The 18,314-nt window shown below is 47.3% G+C and overlaps 1 protein-coding gene across 1 annotated transcript in view; it reads left to right on the top strand.

Moving 5' to 3' along the window:
• The window catches only part of LOC132316920 (hydrocephalus-inducing protein homolog), a 60,807-nt gene that overhangs the window by 21,654 nt on the left and 20,839 nt on the right, over window positions 1-18,314 (top strand). The window contains exons 6-8 of the mRNA XM_059816736.1: window positions 563-687; window positions 13,358-13,559; window positions 16,206-16,389. Of these exons, the coding sequence (XP_059672719.1) occupies window positions 563-687; window positions 13,358-13,559; window positions 16,206-16,389 (511 nt within the window). The remainder of the gene's footprint in view (window positions 1-562; window positions 688-13,357; window positions 13,560-16,205; window positions 16,390-18,314) is intronic.

Genomic DNA, 18,314 nt, shown 5'->3' with positions numbered 1-18,314 from the left:
CTGATAAAATGTGCCCTTTCTTAGGCTAAAACAGAATGTTTCCAAGGTAAAAAGAAAAAAATGAATTCTGCAAATTAAACCATAATTAGTCTCTGGTCTTCAGAAAAGACTTTTTTTCTCTGTCTGATTTCTAAGCTGTAATCTCATTGGAACAGGTATTGCATCTTTTGAGGTGAGGTTTCTAGGTGGCAGGAGAAGACAGATTCCTGAGGAAATCAGCCCCAAGTTGTGCATGCAAATAGCTGTTACCATTTTTGTGCTCTTCCGAAGCCGTTCTCTGATCGTATTGCTAGCAGTTGGACTCCTGAGGCTGCAGAGAATCAGACGCAGAGCATGGGGGAGATGAGGTCATTTTATGCCATAGGATCTTCTGAGGGCTGGATCTCTGCAGAAGCAGGAGTCAGTTGCTCTGTTTCTGATCCTATATGTTTTGTTTGTCTTCTGCTGGCTGTGGTTTGTTTGCTCCTTGCTTGCGCAAGTGAGCTGAAGGGAACTAGACTGCCAAAGGAATACAGTCCCCAAATCTCCCGCAATAGTCCTGATAGCTCTCTTTGCCTTGCAGCCCTTTCTCCGTCGATCCCTCCGTTGGGACTCTTGGGATTGGTGACGCCATGCAAGTGACAGTGGAGTTTCACCCACTGAAGACCAGGGACCATTCCAGGTCCTTGGTAGTTCACTACGACACAGGTAAGTGCTGGGCGCTGCGTGGTGCACGCTCTCTGTGTCCTTCAAAGCAGAGCCCTTTCTAAGCAGAATAATGTTAAGTTTGCTTTGTGGGCAACTTCTAAAACATTTTCTTCCAAAACCTCTGCATGTTTCAGTGCTTAGAAGTGAGCAGATAAGGGGCAGAGGCTGAGCCTGTCCTTGTTCTGTATGTCCTGTGCACTGGTCCCTCGCTGGGGGACCCTGGTGTCAGCATGGTGTTCTGCACCCAGCACCTCCTCGTGACAGTCTTCTACCATCATTCCCCGTTGTCCCAGCCACCTCAATTCCCTGTCCAGGTGTACCTGCCCTGCCCCAGCTTTACCTTGGATAAAAGTGAAGAATAGTTGGTGTTGAGGGGGTTGTTAAAGTAGATCCCCTCAAATGGGAATGAGATTTTGGAATGCTGTTTTTCTGGGAGTTGCTGAGTGGAGGAGGGAGAAACCTTGACTCACCATTGCAGCCTGCATATGTATGCGTGAGGTTTTATTCCTAGACAACGCTATGTTTGAAGCATAACACGGGGAACACACGTCTCTGTTAGACTCTCTCCAGTGCCCGCTGTCTCTTACACACCTCTGTCCCATGTACTGCTTCTCCATCGTCTTGCTACAGACCTTTTTTTCCATGTTGCCCTCTACCCATCTACAGCCCATGCTTCACAACATCAGGACTAAAGTAGCCAGGACTTGAAGGCTCTTGGGATTTGTCAGAAAGTGCTCACTGCCTCCCGAGATAGGTGTAAAATTTAGGCTAGGGTACGAGAAGCCAAGATCGGGCCACAGAAATACTGTTCAGCTTTATAAGTTGCTTTAGGAGTGAGTGGGAAAAACTCAAGAAGAAGGTGCGACATGTTAAAATGCTTCTGTTGGCCTTGGTTCAGCAGAGTTATCTTGTGATGCTGAACGAGACGCTTTCTCCGTTGCATGAATGCATTTTGGTGTGCGTTTTCTTGCTGGAAAGAGAGGTTTATTTTGTCCCTGTCCCTGAATGTTGGTCCTGGGAAGCGTGATGTCCTAATCTAGGTGATACTGTGATGCTTTAGCCCAGCAGTGAACATTTTAGTGTTTCGCGTTTGTAGAAGTTATAAAAATGCTCCTTTATCTTCCAGATGCTCTTTGTGGCTTTGAGTTATCACAGCTTTGTTCAATATTTGTCAGTTAGTAACGTATTCCCAGAGAATGGTTTATGCTCACTCTGAGAAGCTGATGGGTTTGGGTAACACTTTCTTGAAAGAACTACTGAAATTTCAGGTAAAGAAGCACAAAAAGTGCCTCATTTGTATGCATATAGAGAATTTATAGGATAAAATTCAGAGGGCTAGATCTTTCTCTGGGGTAAATCAGTAGTAACACTAGAGGTTAGGGCTGTAGGGTTTATACTTTGTGACTGAGAAGACTGAGTGAATAATTAGGGCCAGGATCTTCATGGCTTGCTTTGAAAACCTGAGTCTTGTTCTTACTGAAACACCTAGTTCCTCTGTGGTTAATCTTTGCCGAAGCAATTTGCATGGCTGGACCATGGAGATCAAACTATCTGCTGGCTCTGATATGGGCGATCTCGCAGGAACACGTGCAGCTACCTGGGAGATAAACCTAGGATTTGATTCCCACCTGTCAGTACAACACTGCAGTTATTTTTAAATAAACCATGGAATAAGAAGGAGAGCAAGGGAATAATTAAGGGATTATCTCTCTAGTGTTGAAGCATACAAATAAGTAAAAGGCTGCTGTGATTAATTGCTAAAGTGAAACCCAAACATTTAATCAATCCGTCTTAAAAGCTGCTTATTGCAGGTGTAGTGCAGAGCACCAGAAAATGTTACCCAACCTCGCGTGGCAAGCCCTGGCTAATTTGTCCTCCACTAAGTCAGACTCCCTGTGACTCGCATACAAAAAGCAGCTGCGTTGCTCTATCAGAGCCACCAACCGACTGTTTATTACGAAACAGAAGTGCTAAGAGCATCACAGAGGTTTAGGATGTTGGAAGGCATTTTCCTTGCTTTGCTGTGTATCTGTATTGACTTGCTCAGCTCACAAGTGGCAGTAGTTCTCAATAAATCATGCTGTTGTGAGTGTGACTTACGCAGGATCAGGTGCATGTTGCATTGATTTAATTTTTGCTGAAGTTGGGTCAAATCTGTCTCTAGCATTGCTTAAGCAAACGTGGAGCTCTTCAATGTCAGTAAGTCACAATTTTCCCTTCTCCTATTAATTGGTTGATTTAAATTGTGCATCCTTTAGACTGCCCTGGCTAGGAATGTAGGTACTGTCCCCTTAATAGACAGTATGTATATTGACATTCCTGTTGCTACAAACTTTACAGATGAGTGTGAAGGTAGTGTCTTTGCTGCTAAAAGCATAATGATTTACAACGGAAAATTTGATCTTCGGTGCTTTACATGTCCAAACTCCTCCATCTTGCCCCATGCACCTGTGTCTGGGTGTGAAAAATCCCTGCCCATCCTGAAATGAAGGTGACTTGGGATGTTCTGGGCTCCTCATCATCATAAATCATAGAATGGTTTGGGTTGGAAGGGACCTCCAAGATCATCTAGTGATCCTCTCTATTCATCATCTTCATGATGGTATCAGAAGGGGTTTCTGAAGCCTGCATGCCAAGCAGACGTACGGGTTTGGAAAGGGTTCTGCACTCAGGACCACTTGAAGGTTGGTTGGTGGCTTGGCCCTTCCCAGGTGACACTTAGCCCACCCCATGTGGATGTGGGAAAATAAGTTTATGGAGTTAAGTCTCTAGTTTCAACCAAGTCATTATTCATAAAGCTTAGATATTCTTGTAGCTCTCAAGCAGTTCTCAAGTGAGGCACCCAAGCTGGTTGCCCTGAGTGCTGCTGTGTTTGTACATCAAACCCAATTTGCTGCAGTCAGAACGTTCATTGCAACCTGACGGCATAGCACAAGCTTGGGGTGGGAGGGTGAGCTTCGCTCAGGGACACGTGGTTAAGGAGATGCGTGACACCTTCCCAGAGCTGTGCCGGAGCTGCAAACAAACTCACCAGTCCCATAGCACCCAGAAACCTGAACGTCTATGGCAATCCTCCACGGAAGTAAAGGAGGCTGCCAGAGACAGGAGGTGCTGGAGAGACGGTGGGAACTGTGGAAGGAGAATCACTTCTCTGCTCAGAGCTCCCTAAATCCTGACTCACATTAGACTCCTGTCTCCAAGAAGTACCTACTCTGGTATGATGGGTGGCCTTCAAGGTGTAAGACCAGATTCTGTGCTTGTAGGTGGGTGCCTGCAGTGCCCCCGGCACCCTGTGGCAAGGTGCTACAATGTGCTTCTAGTCTAGGAGATCTGTTGTGTGGTGCTGAAAATCCTCTGTACAGGTTTTATTCCCCATCAGTCACTGCATCCCTTGGGATGCCTTTGTCAGCACAGGAAACTTCAGTAATTAGCAAAGCCTCACTGAGCTTGTGCGTGGCTGACAGACACTATATATTGAGATGCCTTTATTGCTGTCAGTAATAAGTGTAATTCTGCAGACCGTTTTCCTTCGGTGGCTCTGTGAGACTGTAACACAGAAGCAAAAGCCTGGGGGCAGGTTCTCAACCTCTTCGAGGGGGAGAGATCAGAGCCAGTACTCGTATGTGAATTTTAGGAGACGGCACATCCGAGAAGAGCCAGCCCTCAGGCAGGAGTGTCTACTCCACTACTGTCCTGTCTCCCCTTGGTGCAGAGCCCCAGAAAGCAGCTTCCCCAGAAGAAGAGGGAACCTGTGGCTCAGGAATAGTTCTCAGTGGTTTTAGTGGTGCTGGAAGCCTCCAGCCTCGTGCTAAAAGCCTGCTGAGGAACCATCTGGGTATTTGGCAGATTAATACCCTGTTTTCCTTCCACTTCCTACACAACTTATGGGAGGGCTTGACAGTTCCTGAGCAGGAGGTCTCCTAAAGTGAATATCAGCTTGTTTGATGTGGATCACAGACCCAGACTCAGAGCATCCTTTGTGGCTCTGCACACCCAGGGCAAGGAAGGGAGAGCTCAGCCTCAGCTCCTTGCTTAATTACTTCAAGAGCAGGTAGAAGATGTGGGCAGCGTCTTCCTCCGGGTCCGTAGTTGTCAATCAGATGGAGTTTTCCTGCACTGGGTTAGTTACTGTCCCTGTAGGAAGCAGATGAAGTAATGTCTGCCTTCCTGAGCCCTGGGGAAGCAAAACTTGCTCTCTACCAAATTCCGGTTATTCCTGTATGGGAGAAGAGAGAGCAGCTAAATGTTTCTCCAGTACTGGACACGATGTGGAGCTGAGCTTGCCCAGCCCTGGGTCAGGGAAGGGTCTGGCTGCCTTGTTCCCCTGCTTCTGGGCTTTGCTGTCTGGCCCTGAAAGTACGGGGTCCCCAGCATCGTTTCCTCCCCATTGCTGCTCACTTTAGATGTAAGGCAAGACATCAGCCTTTTGTTACGTAGCACTAGGCTGCAGCGTGGAGAAGCAAGCCCTGGCCTGAGATGTCTCCTCCTTGGCAGTGCCCCTCTAGTCTCTCCTGTGGTCCTTGCCAGTCCTGAAAGCTGGCCAACAGCCAGGCGCTTAGGCTGGCTGCGCTGAGCAGAATCACTGCAGGGGATTCCGGTACTGAGCACCAGAGAGCCAAGACAATGTGCAGTTTGGGCTGACCAGGATCTGCTTGCTGGACTGCCTCTACAGCTGCTAGCCCTACCAGTGTCTGGAGCGAGCGTGCTTAGCAGATCTGTGATCATCCCCTTCCTCTGAGCCAGCACGAATGCTCGTAGGCTAGATACGACTTCCTTGGGGCAATGTAAGAAGAAAAAAATAGTAAAAAAATTTTCTGGGTGGATCTCAATAAGCTGCCCAGGGAAGTGGTGGAGTCACCATCCCTGGAGGTGTTCAAGGAACGTGTGGACGTGGCACTGCGGGACATGGTTTAATGGGCATGGTGGTGTTGGGCTGATGGTTGGACTTGATGGTCTTAACAGGTCTTTTCCAACCTTAGTGATTCTGTGATTCAAAGAACTGAATGGGAATGGCTGTACTGAGTGTGGCAGCAATGCTCAGGGTTCCAGGGGGCTATCAGAGGTGAATCTAGGTCTTCTACTCTACGTAGGACACCCTGACCCACTGCCCTGAGATGCCTCTGCCCTTCTTGGTCTAAGCACAGACAGCTTTTCTGTGCTGCAGCAGCCTCTGGAGCCATGAGTAAAAACTGCCAGCTTGAGAAAACACTGACATTTCATCTCAAACGGGGAAAACGAGGCATGAGATCACAGGAAAAATTAAGGCATATTAAAAACTGACTAATTAGAGAGCTGACGTGGAGCTCTTTAGTCACCCGTGGAATGACAGCGAGTTTGATGTGATGTATTAGAGCCATTTGGGTTTGGTGAAGATGATGGGTAACTACAGAACCGGGTGTGCTTGTCTGGCAGCGGAGGAAGGAAAGCCTGCGTGTCTTGGCCACAGTGCTAAATTGTAGTAGGGGCTACGTCGTACGGCAGATGGACCAAGGGGAATTGTCAACCGTGTTAGTGACCGTTCAGCTCCTACGTGGATCAGCGTGGTGTTGCCAGCTAGGAATGTAAACGTGTCGGGATGCTGAATCCCTTTCTTCAGGTAAAATCGATGCTGGGTTTAGCTGAATCGTCTTACTTTGGTAAATGAGGCCACCCGTGCAAGGGCTTGGCAGTGTGTTAGTGATCACTGTGCGCATGCAGGAAACTCATTAAATCCCAGCCCTGGTTGTTTCTCACTGTTTGAGGCTGAAGAAGTGAGCGTAGCATGGGTGTGCCAGCACCTCCGAACATCTCAGCTACCCACAAGGATAAAGCATCTGAGGAAAGCACTGCCTTGCTGTGCTATTCATCTGTGTTTGTGTGTAGACTTTGGAGAACACAACAACCTTTGCATAGCTCTGTTCTCTCTCCTTTAAGAACCTCTTTTCTACCAAGGGTCTTGTCATCTGTCTTGCAAGGCTGACATTGCAATCAGTGACTTCCAGGAACTTGTTTGAAAATGAAATGAAAATCCTATTGATTTAGTCTCTAGATCAAGCCTTTTCCTTTCTCTTTTGTTCTTCTTTGCAAATCCGCTGATGGATGTGGGTAGGCAGCAGGGTTTCGCTGAGGTTTAGCCCTTGTCATGTTGCATGTTCCCTTCCTGAGATCACTCAAACAGGTTGCTGAGTGCTCTCAATTTGTACTGACCTCAGCCAGAACGGAGGAGGCTCAATGCTTGCCTGAGCAAACTTGCTACCTCTTTAGATATTTATCTGAGTCGTCCCTGTGTTGTGCAGGATACCAGCGTGGGAATACCAAAACCGTTTTCTGGCTTTAATCTTAGTCTTGTGTGAGTGTTTACGGGGGCTCAGATGTTGCCATGAGTGGCGTTAAGCTACTATTGAGTTAAATTCACGGCAACAGACCCTGAGCTTCTGATTGCCACCGCTGTGTGCCGTTGCTGTTCGCCTCTGTAGTTGTTCATCTTCGTGCAATTCTCTGTTCCTTCAACACCAGAAAGATTTATATTAGCTTCTTACGAGTGCTAAGAGTTGGGGAAATCTTCTGCTTCCTAAGCAGCAGCCTCTTTTGACTCCGAAGCTTTGTTGTAGTGCACTGACGCAGTTTCTTTTGTTTGTGTTTAGTGCTGGCAGATGTTTAGAAACTTATTTTATTCTGTGAGTTTATAAAGACCTTGTTTCCCATGTTATCATAAGGTGTAAGTCAGACTGATGCTGTAGCTGTTACAAGAGGCTTCTCTAGCTTTTTCTTGGGCCGTCAGGCATTTAACAACTTTGCAAAGGGATTTTTCGTTCTGCTTGTGGCAGGTGGTGAGGGCAGGTTGTGCTTTTCTTCCTTTGCTTGCGAGAATTCCCAGCAGTACGGCTGGTTTCTGACTGACTTATGTTCTTGTATGCCTGCTTCAAAGGGAGTGGGGACTAGGTGGGTGGAGGCAGGCGCATATTGTAGGTGAAAAAAAGGCGTAAATAGGAGTTTGTGCAATTATATGTTGACTTTGCATCTTAACAGTAGCAGCGTTGCAACAGACGGAGGATTGGTAACTAATACTTTATCCAACGGATTGGCTATAGGCTTTTATAGTCCAAATCAATTAGATTGATGGGTGAGTCTAATTGGTCTCCAAAGTGTTCGTTTATGTCAAAACAGCTAATAGGTAAGAACTGTTCCCTGTCTTTGTTCCCCTTTTCTAGCGCTGCTTGCAAGAATGATTTTTTATACTGTTTTAAGTAAGGTTGTTGTACTTTTTGCAAACAGCGTATGGCCTTTGCCCGCTCTCCAGGGCCTCGTGTTTCAAGACAGATGGTCCATCGCTTTGAGGGTAGATGAAGGGGAATGAGGTTTGTGCTTCATTTGTGCTTGAGGTTTTTTTGCATGGCTTTATAGCTCCACAACTATGTAACACCCCTCCTGACAAAAACCCTGCTAAAGCAACCCATGGAGAAACAGAAACAAACTTCCATGTGACGCCGCAGATCCCATTTTTAGCACATGACAGATTTCTGGAAGAAGGTGGTTTTCGTCTCATTGCAGGTCATCCTTGAGCGCAGCTTGTCTACCCTATCATCAGTGGAAATCACTAATACATTCTTAAGTGTCATTGACTCTGGATGGGTTTCAGGGCAGAACTGACCATTCATTAACCTCCTTTCCTTGTGGATCAATCAGTATCTGCTGAGAAGCAGATGAACAGCTTGAAGGGTGATTGATTTATTAAGTGGTATATTTGGCATGTCTCTGCCAGGCAATCAGAATGAAAGTTCCTGCACTATTTTCCCCGTGGGCCAAAAGCAATGTTTCAGCCAGTCAGGTACCCCAGCGTATCGTTACTGTAGTAGCAATAATGATTAAAAATAGCCCGTGGCAGCACTGTCTTTCATCGTCCGATAGTTTTATTGTCCTTTTCAATACATTCTGTGAGGCTCCTTCACGCAGGGCAGAACGAAGCCTCCCTGCTGGCTCCCAGATATTCCCGTGCCGGAGTATTTCATCCTATAACGAGGCAAAGAGCTCTTCCTAAGCATGGGGCAGAGGAGCTAATGGGGAATACTTTGGGTGCTCTATTACAGATGGATGCACAACAAAGAGCCTGATGGACAATGAAATGACTTTTAATGTGCAAGAGAGCTGTCTGAAGAGCCTGCAGCCTGTCCCATAGACCACTGCCGGCTGGTCGTTGCTCTCCGTCTCCCTCTTCCTCCCCATCTGTTGTCTTACGGTTCCTTGCAATGTCTTTGGGGTAGAGACCCTCTTCTGTCGATGTGCCGCATGGGCTCAGCGGGTGTTTCGCTGAGGCCTGGGCCATGCCGGGGACTTCTGGCCGTTAACAGCGATAAGTGTGGCAATGGTAATGATTAGGATGCTCTGAGCTTTGTTGTAGCCTGGGAATGATTCTTTAGAAACACCCGTGTTAGCAGCAGCTGTTATTTAGTGGTGAGGTTTTTAAACAAGCTGCTCCTAGGGCTGGAGTAAATAACATGACGATTTAAGAGTCTGAAGGTGGCTCATGAGCACCGCCTCGGAGAAACACTTAAAAATGACTGTCGCTGCTCTGCATTTTGCTCTAGTGCTGGAAGTTCAAGCGTCGGGGCTGACAGATTGCCTTCCTCAGGCCGGCGGAGACCCAGTGCACCTCATAGGTGATGCCATTAGCTTCCCGACAGTGAAAGGGCTCAGAGCAATGCTCCTGACTCTGATCTAGCAGTAGCTCTGCAGGAGGTGCAGCAAAAAGCATCTGGTGGGGAGGGCTGGATCCAGCTGTAGGTGACTTCTCTAGCTTTCCAGAGATCACTTAGCCTGGTGGAGTGGTAATAGCTGTCCTTTGCATGCTGTTTGAAAAACAAGAATGTGCTGGCAGTGGTGAGGGAGTTGAGCATGATAGTAGTGGGAGCAAAAGAATTACTTATCGCAGATCGATGTGGAGGTACAATAACACCCTTTTGAGTGACGAGCTCTGCTTTCACTGCATTTCTGGTATTTCAGTGAAAAAGCAGCAGGACCTGTCTCCAGCTGCGTTCATAGAAGTCATCTGAGTGAGGCACAGTCTTCTGACAAACTGGGCAAATGAAATTGAACTTGCTTTCCATGCTACCCAAATACTCCAAATTTGACTGTCATGCACTCCTAGAAAGATTTAAAATCCAAATTCAGCAAAGAGAGAGTGACAGGGATAAAGGAAGAATAATCTCAGTGAAGGCGAGGTACAGCAGGGTGCTGTTTTGTTTCTATTCGGTCTAATCAGTCTGGCTACCAGCTTTCTAATATTTAGAGCAGTGATCAATGAAGGAAAGTACTACTGTTGAATACTAGGAAAGCATTCTTCATAAATCCCAAAATTTGTTTTGAAATCTTGTTCGAGGGTTTGCTCATCCATTCATTGAGCTACACTTTCAGGCTAAACCAAATTTGTCTTTCTATTTAAGAACAATTTGTACTACTCTGAAAACTATTTCCTCTTGCACCGGGATGATCATGTAGCATTAGAAGAATTCAGAGAGATGTTTTAGCTGTTCTGTAAATTCCCCTTTTTAAACATTTTTTCCTGCAGAATAAGCCTCAGGAAGGATGACCCAATACTAGATTTCTTGATTCAACATAGTGAAAAGTAATGATGTGCTAAGACACCTGCATCCATAGTCATGCAGATGGATGGTGGAATAAAACACAGTGGTGTTTCTGCTGTGTCAAAGAGCATCGTCCGGGAGTGCACAACCCAAAGCGTCTGCTCTACTGCTGTGTAAAAAGTCTAGCTTTTAATTTCAAGTTTAGGCATTGCTTTGTTCGGGTTGCAGAGTGAGCGCTGTGTCCTGCTGCCTGTAGGAAGTGTATCAAAAGCGTGTAAGGAGGAAAGAATTGACAGCCTGTAATAAGATCATGTTGTGTAAATAATGGTAGGGCAGATACATCTAGATTCAGTAAATGTGCTTTAACGGCAGCAAAGCATCCCAGACTACACACCATGGACATTACCCTGTCAAGTGCAATGCCTAGTGCTACATCACTGTTACAGTAGAGAGATTTTTTTAAAAAACTTATATATTGGTCAACCAAGAGTCTTAAATGACTTGTCACATCTAATTTGGCACCCAAGACATGAAGTCTGCAGCCGCCCTTGGCCAACCCTGGCAGCTCTGCTCTCTGTGTCAGTTCATCTGCCTGGCAGACAGATCTGCGGCTTCTTCCTGACTCACCGGCATCTGTGCACGCTCTACTTTACCGAGCCATTTCTGGGTTTATATCTTCAGCACGATGTCAAATATTTCTCCTTGCGGTAGAAGGTGCTCCAGCAAGCCCTCCAGCCTTCAAAAGAGTCCTTGGTGCCTGCGGCCAGGAGTGTAAGGGTGGCTGCATCCCCAGCTCATCTCCAGAAGAGCAGTCACGGGGGATGCTCAGCAAAGCGTGTAGAAACAGGCAGTGCATATGCTTTCTCTCCCCTGGGCTCTGGAGTTAGCAGTTTTCTGTGCTGGAGGCTTCATTCTCATCTTTGTTTAAGAGCTTCTGATGGTTTTATCTCCCGAGAATTTGTCCGGTTGCTCTCTGGATTTATAGCTGTTAGCCTCTACAGCATCCTATGGCAGTATGTTGCAAAGGAAGGAATATTCCCTGGAAAAGAACTACTACTTCTGTGTAATTTCTGACTAATAACATGATTTCAGGCCCTCAGGTTCCTGTTTTATGACAAATCCTGACACATCTTTCCTCATTCACATTTCCCAGGCCATTCATGCTTTTACAAACCTCTCCCATCTATCTCCCATATGATTGCTAGGCTGAGGAATCCTATTCAGTCTTCATGCAGAAGCTGCTCCATACTTTTAATTGTACTTTCTGCCCTTCTCTATTTAATTTCAAACGCTTCAGCTTGTTTTTTGAGATCAGAACTATACCCAATACTTCAAGACCCACGTGGCCATGGGTTTAGACAGTGAGATGATAGTTTTCATGGTGTTTCTTTTGTAGTAGTTTGTCTTGATGGTTGTGGAGGATTAGCTCGTGTTTCCAGAAACCGGTGTTGTGCACGCTCAAAGCACTGTGCCTATCTCCCATTTCTTGGGTCCTCGCTCATCTGCTTGCCAATGTATGCCGAGGATTCAGCACAGGGGAAAGGTAATGCTTATAAACCATACCCGCCTCTAACTCCTCTGAACTTCAGTTATTTTTATATGCTAAATTGTCCGTTATGGGAGGCAGATTGTCCAATCCTTGGAAACATTGCTGGTTTTCTCCCGACGTAACTCAGCTCTGGCCACAAATCCCTGCCACTCCAAACTCCCTTAAGAGCAAAGAAATTGAGGCTTATACAGGCATGAAGGCTGAATTCTCCATGTGCGGAGATGAATGAATGACTGTAGAGATCTACTGTTTTAAGGGTGAGTCTTGCCTCATTCCCCAGCCCAACTCCCCAAACGAATGTGATTCTTCTGTGTTGCCTGGCTTAGGATTTAAGCAGTCCATCCAGCTCTCCCCTTGTGTTGTTGCATGGCAGCCTTTTAAAGGCAGGTCCATCCACTGGCTGCCTTGCTGGAAGCCCTGCAGTGAGGAGAAGGCTCTGCCTTTGCAGAGGGATGCTCTCCAGGCCATGGCCGGGTTGCTGCGCTTGTCAGTTGGGGCTGGCTCTGAGGCTTTAAGCACCACTCCCTAGAAATGCTGTTTCTGGAGAGCATGTCTGATGTTTGCTGTTTGCATCTCACCTGGGAAACACTCACCCACAACAGGAAGAGTGGGCTTGGTAGTGAAGTTTGAGCTCAGTTGACTTCCAGAGGTTCCATAGTTGGGAAGAATGAAGGTTTTAAAGCTCTGGAAATGAGGGAGCCTTTGGTGGGAGTCTGTTCTGGAGGGTGCAATGCTGGCAGGTACCCCAGCAAGACTCCAGCCATTAATCAGTTGATGTGCACAGCCAGGGGCTCGCTCCTCTTCAGCTTGGTCTGAGTTGGAAAGCAAAGATGTCCTCGCTTTGGTTGTTGAACAGCTTGGGAATATTCAGCGTAGACTTGCACACTCAGGCATAAGCAACAGGATCCAGGCTGAAAAAATGGCTTGCAGGTCTGCAATGGGCAGGTTGGTGTGGGCTGTGCCCCACCAGTCTCGTTTTGACGTATCTTCACAAACCCACAGCAAATGAGGGCACTGCTTCTACAACAGTGAGGTTGTCTTCTGCGTGCCATCCTGCGGTGGGCTGTCACTTCACTTGTTCCTCTGAACCTCCCTTTTCTGCCTGCATGTCCCCAGGTATCTTTGCTTGTCAGTTACAAGGGATCCTCAGGAGAGACCCACCACTGGTGGTGTTGCCTGCAGGAAACCCTGGGCAAGCTGTGACCGTGGTGGGACTCCTCAGAGTCACCTGAATGACTTTGATGCAGAATTCCCTGTGACCTGAGTGGGATGGCAACCCAAAGGGCACCTGGGCACATCTGAAAAATCTCACTGTAAATGCTGTCACCTTGGGGATAGACCTCTACAAACACACCCAGAAGTTAGGTGCTGAAGGTGGTGTCCAGGACATCCTTGTGCTGTATGCATATATCTATCAGGATGTGATAAATGTACTGATCCGTGGAACTGCTAATACAGCTAAAAGCTATAACGCTTTCTTCTGTTACCTGTGATTTGCTCTGTTCCTTGTACTTTCATCAGCAAGTGAGATGAGCAAAGACTGCCTTTTGCTTTGTTGCAGGTGAGGATGTTCACACAAGCCTTTATGGAGCAGCTGGAGATGTCAACATCAGGCTAGACAGGGACTCCTTGGCAGTTGAGAAGACTTACCTCACGCTGTCAAACCAGAGATCCGTGGTCATCCACAATCAGAGTGAAATCATAGCGCACTTCCAGTGGAAGGCTTTTCCTATGCAGGAAGAGGAGGATCAGCGGCAGCTGAGGTTCGTTTGAAAGATTCGTTTCCATAAGATACGCTGCCCAAGGGTAAAACTGATGTGTGGCCTCAGGGGTGTTGGTGCTTTTGAACGGTTTAGGACAAGTAAACCATCCTCAGTGTCAGGGTATGTGTCACTGAGCTTCAGGGTAATGGAGCTCAGCACTTCCCATTCCAGTTCCACCCATACTCCAGCTGAGGAAGATGTTTTAGGGAGGAAAGGTTGGTTGCAAGGACTGGATAGCAAATTCATGGTTTGTGGGAGCACAAACCACTGAGGTCCAGATATCCCTGGGCTACAGAGGGTCCATGAGGCTGAGGAAAGTGTCAGCACTCGTTACCTGGGACGTAATGTAGCTGCAGATAACATAACTATTACGATAGTCACTGCAGTTTCTTCCACTCCAGTTTTGATAAGGTGGCAGGCTCCTTTTCCAGCAATGTGCAGGGTAGGGTGAAAGTTGAGGCCACCCTGCTGTAGGGTGTTAATTGCCTCACGCTGCCTTAGTTTTCCAGCACAAGGAGGTATTTGTGCCCTTCTTTCGAGGCTGGGGAGAGTTTGGAGGTGGAGGGTTCTGCAGGGAAGGTAGGGCAGCACAGGACCTGGAAGTGCATTTGGGCTTCAGTCACCTGTGTCTTCATGGTGGCGAGAGATGGGGCAGGTTCTTCAAAGTGTGTCTGTGCTCAGGCTTTGAAATTCCCATTTTGGGCAGCAGAGAAACACACACAGCCCGGGGCGGGGGGTGTGGTGAATTGGAAATGACACTTCAAAGCTTGGGTGATTTAGGGAAACCCTGTGTGACTTTTCAGACTTGGATGGATGTAGGTATATAGGAGTTAGTGTGAACCCATAGCTGATCAGGAAACTGCCTTAAAGTGGAGTGCTTTTTAAGGACTTCTGAGCAAATAAAGTTCAACGTAATTAGGTCAGAAATGCCTTGAAGGCCAAAACTAGCTTTCCACTGTTCTCTATTTTTAATTACACAGTGTGTGACTTCTGTGCAAGCTCAGTGTGTTGAAAGAAAATCTCGTGACCTTCTCTTGGTACTTCCCTGGACCATTCCTTTACCATCTCTCCCAGTTGCCTGTCTCAGCCTGGACTCTGAGTGATCCTGTTTCCCATCAGAAGCAACCAGGTTTCCCCCCAGTAGACTTCAACCTGATTATTTTTATTTTTCTTTCCCAATTACATTTGATCTCGTGCCAGTTTGTGTCTTAGAGTCTGAGCAGGACGTTTTGTTCTTCCTTACTTGGAAGTCATAGGGATGGTCATAGCTCTAAGGCCACTGTCCTGTCCTGGTGTCAGAGAAGCTTTTGAGGTCTTGGAGCAGGGAGGACTTTTTCATGGGAGAAGGCAGGACCCTGCACTGGGATGTGACTCAAAAAGACCTGGATTGTCTCCTTCCTGCAGGACTTTCTGGGATTTAATGGTGGAATTATTGTCCCTTGAGGTTGAGTTGGGGGTTGCTCATCTCAGTGACTGGAAGCCTCCCAAATGCGCGGCATTGCAGGTCAGCCACGGAGAACCATTTCCATCGCTCTCCACAGGGAGCTAGCCAAAACAAGTATTTTTGGCGCTGGTGACGGCATTTGCCCGAGGCTCTGTCTGCGTGCAGCTAGTAACATCCATGACTGTATTTCCTTTCTAATTGTGTTTGAATTTAGCTCGGTGATGATCGCTCTCCTGTTTATATCACACTGCCTCGATTTGTTGGATATGGAGCCTTTTGCTCATCCCCACCGTGTTGTCATCTGCTGGTTCCTGATGGCCAGGGGACTGGTGCGTGAAGGGGGGACAGGAATATGCCAGCTTGGAAGCAACGGCTCTGTAGCAGTGCTGCCTTCTCATCTCTTGGTTGCAATCTTTAAACACTAGAATGATTTCTGCTACAACTACCAAGTAAGGGAGAGAGTAACGGTGTCACAGCTCTGGAGAGAAGGCCAAAAAGGGAAAAAATAAGGTGGTTCAAGGCTCGACTGAAGGGTTTGGATTCAGAGGTGCTTGTCCTGACTTCTTTATGGGGTGATGCTGGGCAAAGTTCCTTCCTTTCTCAGGGCCTCTGTTTGCATGCATATAAACCCATTAATTTCACCGTGGGGATGTGATGCCTGAATTCATTAGTTTGCTTGTCAAGTGCTCTGGGCTTCTCTGGTGGAAGGCCGTATAGGGAACAGAGAGCAGAGATTGTTTCCTTATCGTCACAGGTCCAAAAAGGAAGGGAAAAGAGTGATGCTAGTAACCTGCAGCTGAACCCCAGCTGCTTCTCCCCTTGCTGGTGAAGCCCTGCAACGGGTGCTCCTTGATCTTTATCTGCCTCCCCCGAGCAGCTCTATGGTGGGAAAAGGCAGTTGAGGTTGGTGGATTCTCCATCAGTTGTGGCAGTGGCTTTGAGCCGGGAGGCTCTCTTGAGGGCTGCTAGCTTTCCAAAACCTCTTCTTAACTTGTGAGTGTGGAGTAAAACTACCTGCCATGCCAGGGAGCAAGAAGTGATCATCTGTTCCATTTGGGACCCCATGGCTCGGGGTCAGCCCCTTGCTGAGCTGCTGCTGTTCCTCCCTGAGTGCGTTGCTGCCCCTGCACTTACCCGGCAGTCTCTGCAAATATGTTGCTTATTGAATTATCTGTTTGGTTTGTCTCTCCCCGTGGCCGCAGACTGTGTCGCAGGCTGCAGAGGCAGGAAGAGGACAGGACGGATTGCTTCCTCAAGGAATGCATGGTGGACCCCGCTCTCCGAGAACGCCTTTCCCTTCTCTCCCGCACCTTCCGGAACCAGAGGGCAAAGGTGCAAGGAGACTACATGCTTTTCTCCGATGATATCTTCACCGTTGAGCCGGCGGTAAGCTGTAGCTGAGAACCTCCCCTCCTCCTCCTCTTCCTCCTCCCTGAATGAGGTCACTTGGCAGATCCCTGCATCAGCTGCCTTGATGTGCTGAGAGAAAACATCAGGTTTCTAGTGAGGCTGGGAGAGCTTGTTACAAAAACCACTTCTGAACTGCAGGCTCCTGACAGGCAGCGAGAGCCTCCCTAAAGCTGAGCTACTGAGCTATAAATAAATGCTCTTAGTGTTCAGAGATATCGATTATTATACGTAAGGGCACACCTTTATGCATACTGTATGGGGAGTAACAAAGGGTATTAGAGCACTGTCAGTTCACATATTGACTGAAGAATGAAATGGTCCTCTGTGGAAAGGAGGTCAAACTCAGCCCAAGTTTAGTCATGGAAATACCAATCCCTTCGTAGAACCTGGACTTACACCACGTCGGAATCTCCCGTCCAGGGTCATCTGTGAGCCTGGACACAAGACTGGCGGGTTTAAACGGTCTTTTTGAGTTGTATTGTACATAAGTACAGAACATTCTTTGCTTTTCTGTTTATGCAAGCAAAACCCCATGTCCTTCAATTAACCAGAGCTCTGATTCTGAGTATTTGCATGGTCTGAGACAAAGAATGCTTGCTGCCTGAGCAGTGCAAAATCCCTTCTCATCGTGGAGTAAACCCTAGAATAAGCCCAACCTCTTCTTTTTTTAAAATAGGTGAAAATAATTTCTTGGTTTTTTTCAAGGAAGGGGATTGTGTTCTCTTCTTGGTTATTCCTAGAGCCTATCTAAGGCTGAAGAGCCACCAATGTCAGCACAGCTGCGGTTGCACACCACTGTAGCTGGCAGCAGCATGGTGTGACCAAGAGATAGAGTAAGAGCTGTAGGAGTATTGTGGAGGGTGGGAGCTGATCAGCTGAGCATGAAGGGCATCCTGCAGTGCATTAGAGCTGGTTTTGGAGTGTGTCCCCGGGCTCCTGCTTCGTTACAGTTGGCGTATGTCTCCAGAACTAGCTTGACCCACCCTTGACGCATTACATATGTTAAGGTGAGGTCCCGAAGTCTGGCTGCCCACAGTACTGCGTGCTGGTACTCCATGTAATGATGTACAGACATGAAGTGAAGCCTGGCCTCAAGTCTTGAGTGGAAACATCTCCTGAATGGCTATGGTGATGTTACACAGTTTGCTCCAGGGCTGAATATAAGTGGGCTACTACATGGGTCTCTGCCCTCTGTCTTGGCCAGCATTATCAACCTTTTGATTTCCATTAATTCCATTATTTATGGAACAATTAGTTTCACGCTCGGAGTTTTGCTCATGTCTGTCTTCTGCCTCCCACCTGACATTTGGGTGTCTTTACCTCAAAAGATAGCAAGTATTTTCTCCTTTTTATCAAATGTAGAATCTACAAATCTACCGCCACTGACTTCCACAACCTTCTCTCCAGTGACAGCCCTGTAACATTTAGCTTGGACAGACACCCTTCTTGCACTGCCGTGTAAACGTGCTGGAGAGCCCCCCCAAAGCTGGGACCTTGCTGCCTCACAGACCTTCTGGCCCAAAGTGGCTGCTCTCTTCTTCCCACCTATCACCTGTGATGTCTGAGAGCACTCTATAAAAATAATCAAACCCTTGTAACAAGTGACTGGAGGAAGCAATTGCTTCCAGAGGTTAGGAAGCTGATGGAGGGATAGTGGTCTGGGAGATGCTTTCTGGGCAGGGTGGCTTTGTGGGGCTTGTGCAGAAGCTTTGCTGTGTAAGTGCACCATTAGCTGCTGTTTTTTCCAGGTGTTGCTATCTGTAGAAGCTGCAGCAGGTCACTTCAGTCTGTATAGGGTTAATTTGCTGGTGACAGTAATTACAAAAAAGAGGTCACATGGAATTACCATGTGACCATGAACATTTTGAGCAGCCGTCCAAGCCTGTGGGAAACAAGCTGTT

This window comes from Gavia stellata, chromosome 4 (genome assembly GCF_030936135.1).
Source record: "Gavia stellata isolate bGavSte3 chromosome 4, bGavSte3.hap2, whole genome shotgun sequence".
NCBI lineage: Eukaryota > Metazoa > Chordata > Aves > Gaviiformes > Gaviidae > Gavia > Gavia stellata.
Note: the sequence above shows the minus strand (reverse complement) of the source record. Positions and strands in the feature narration are given on the sequence as shown.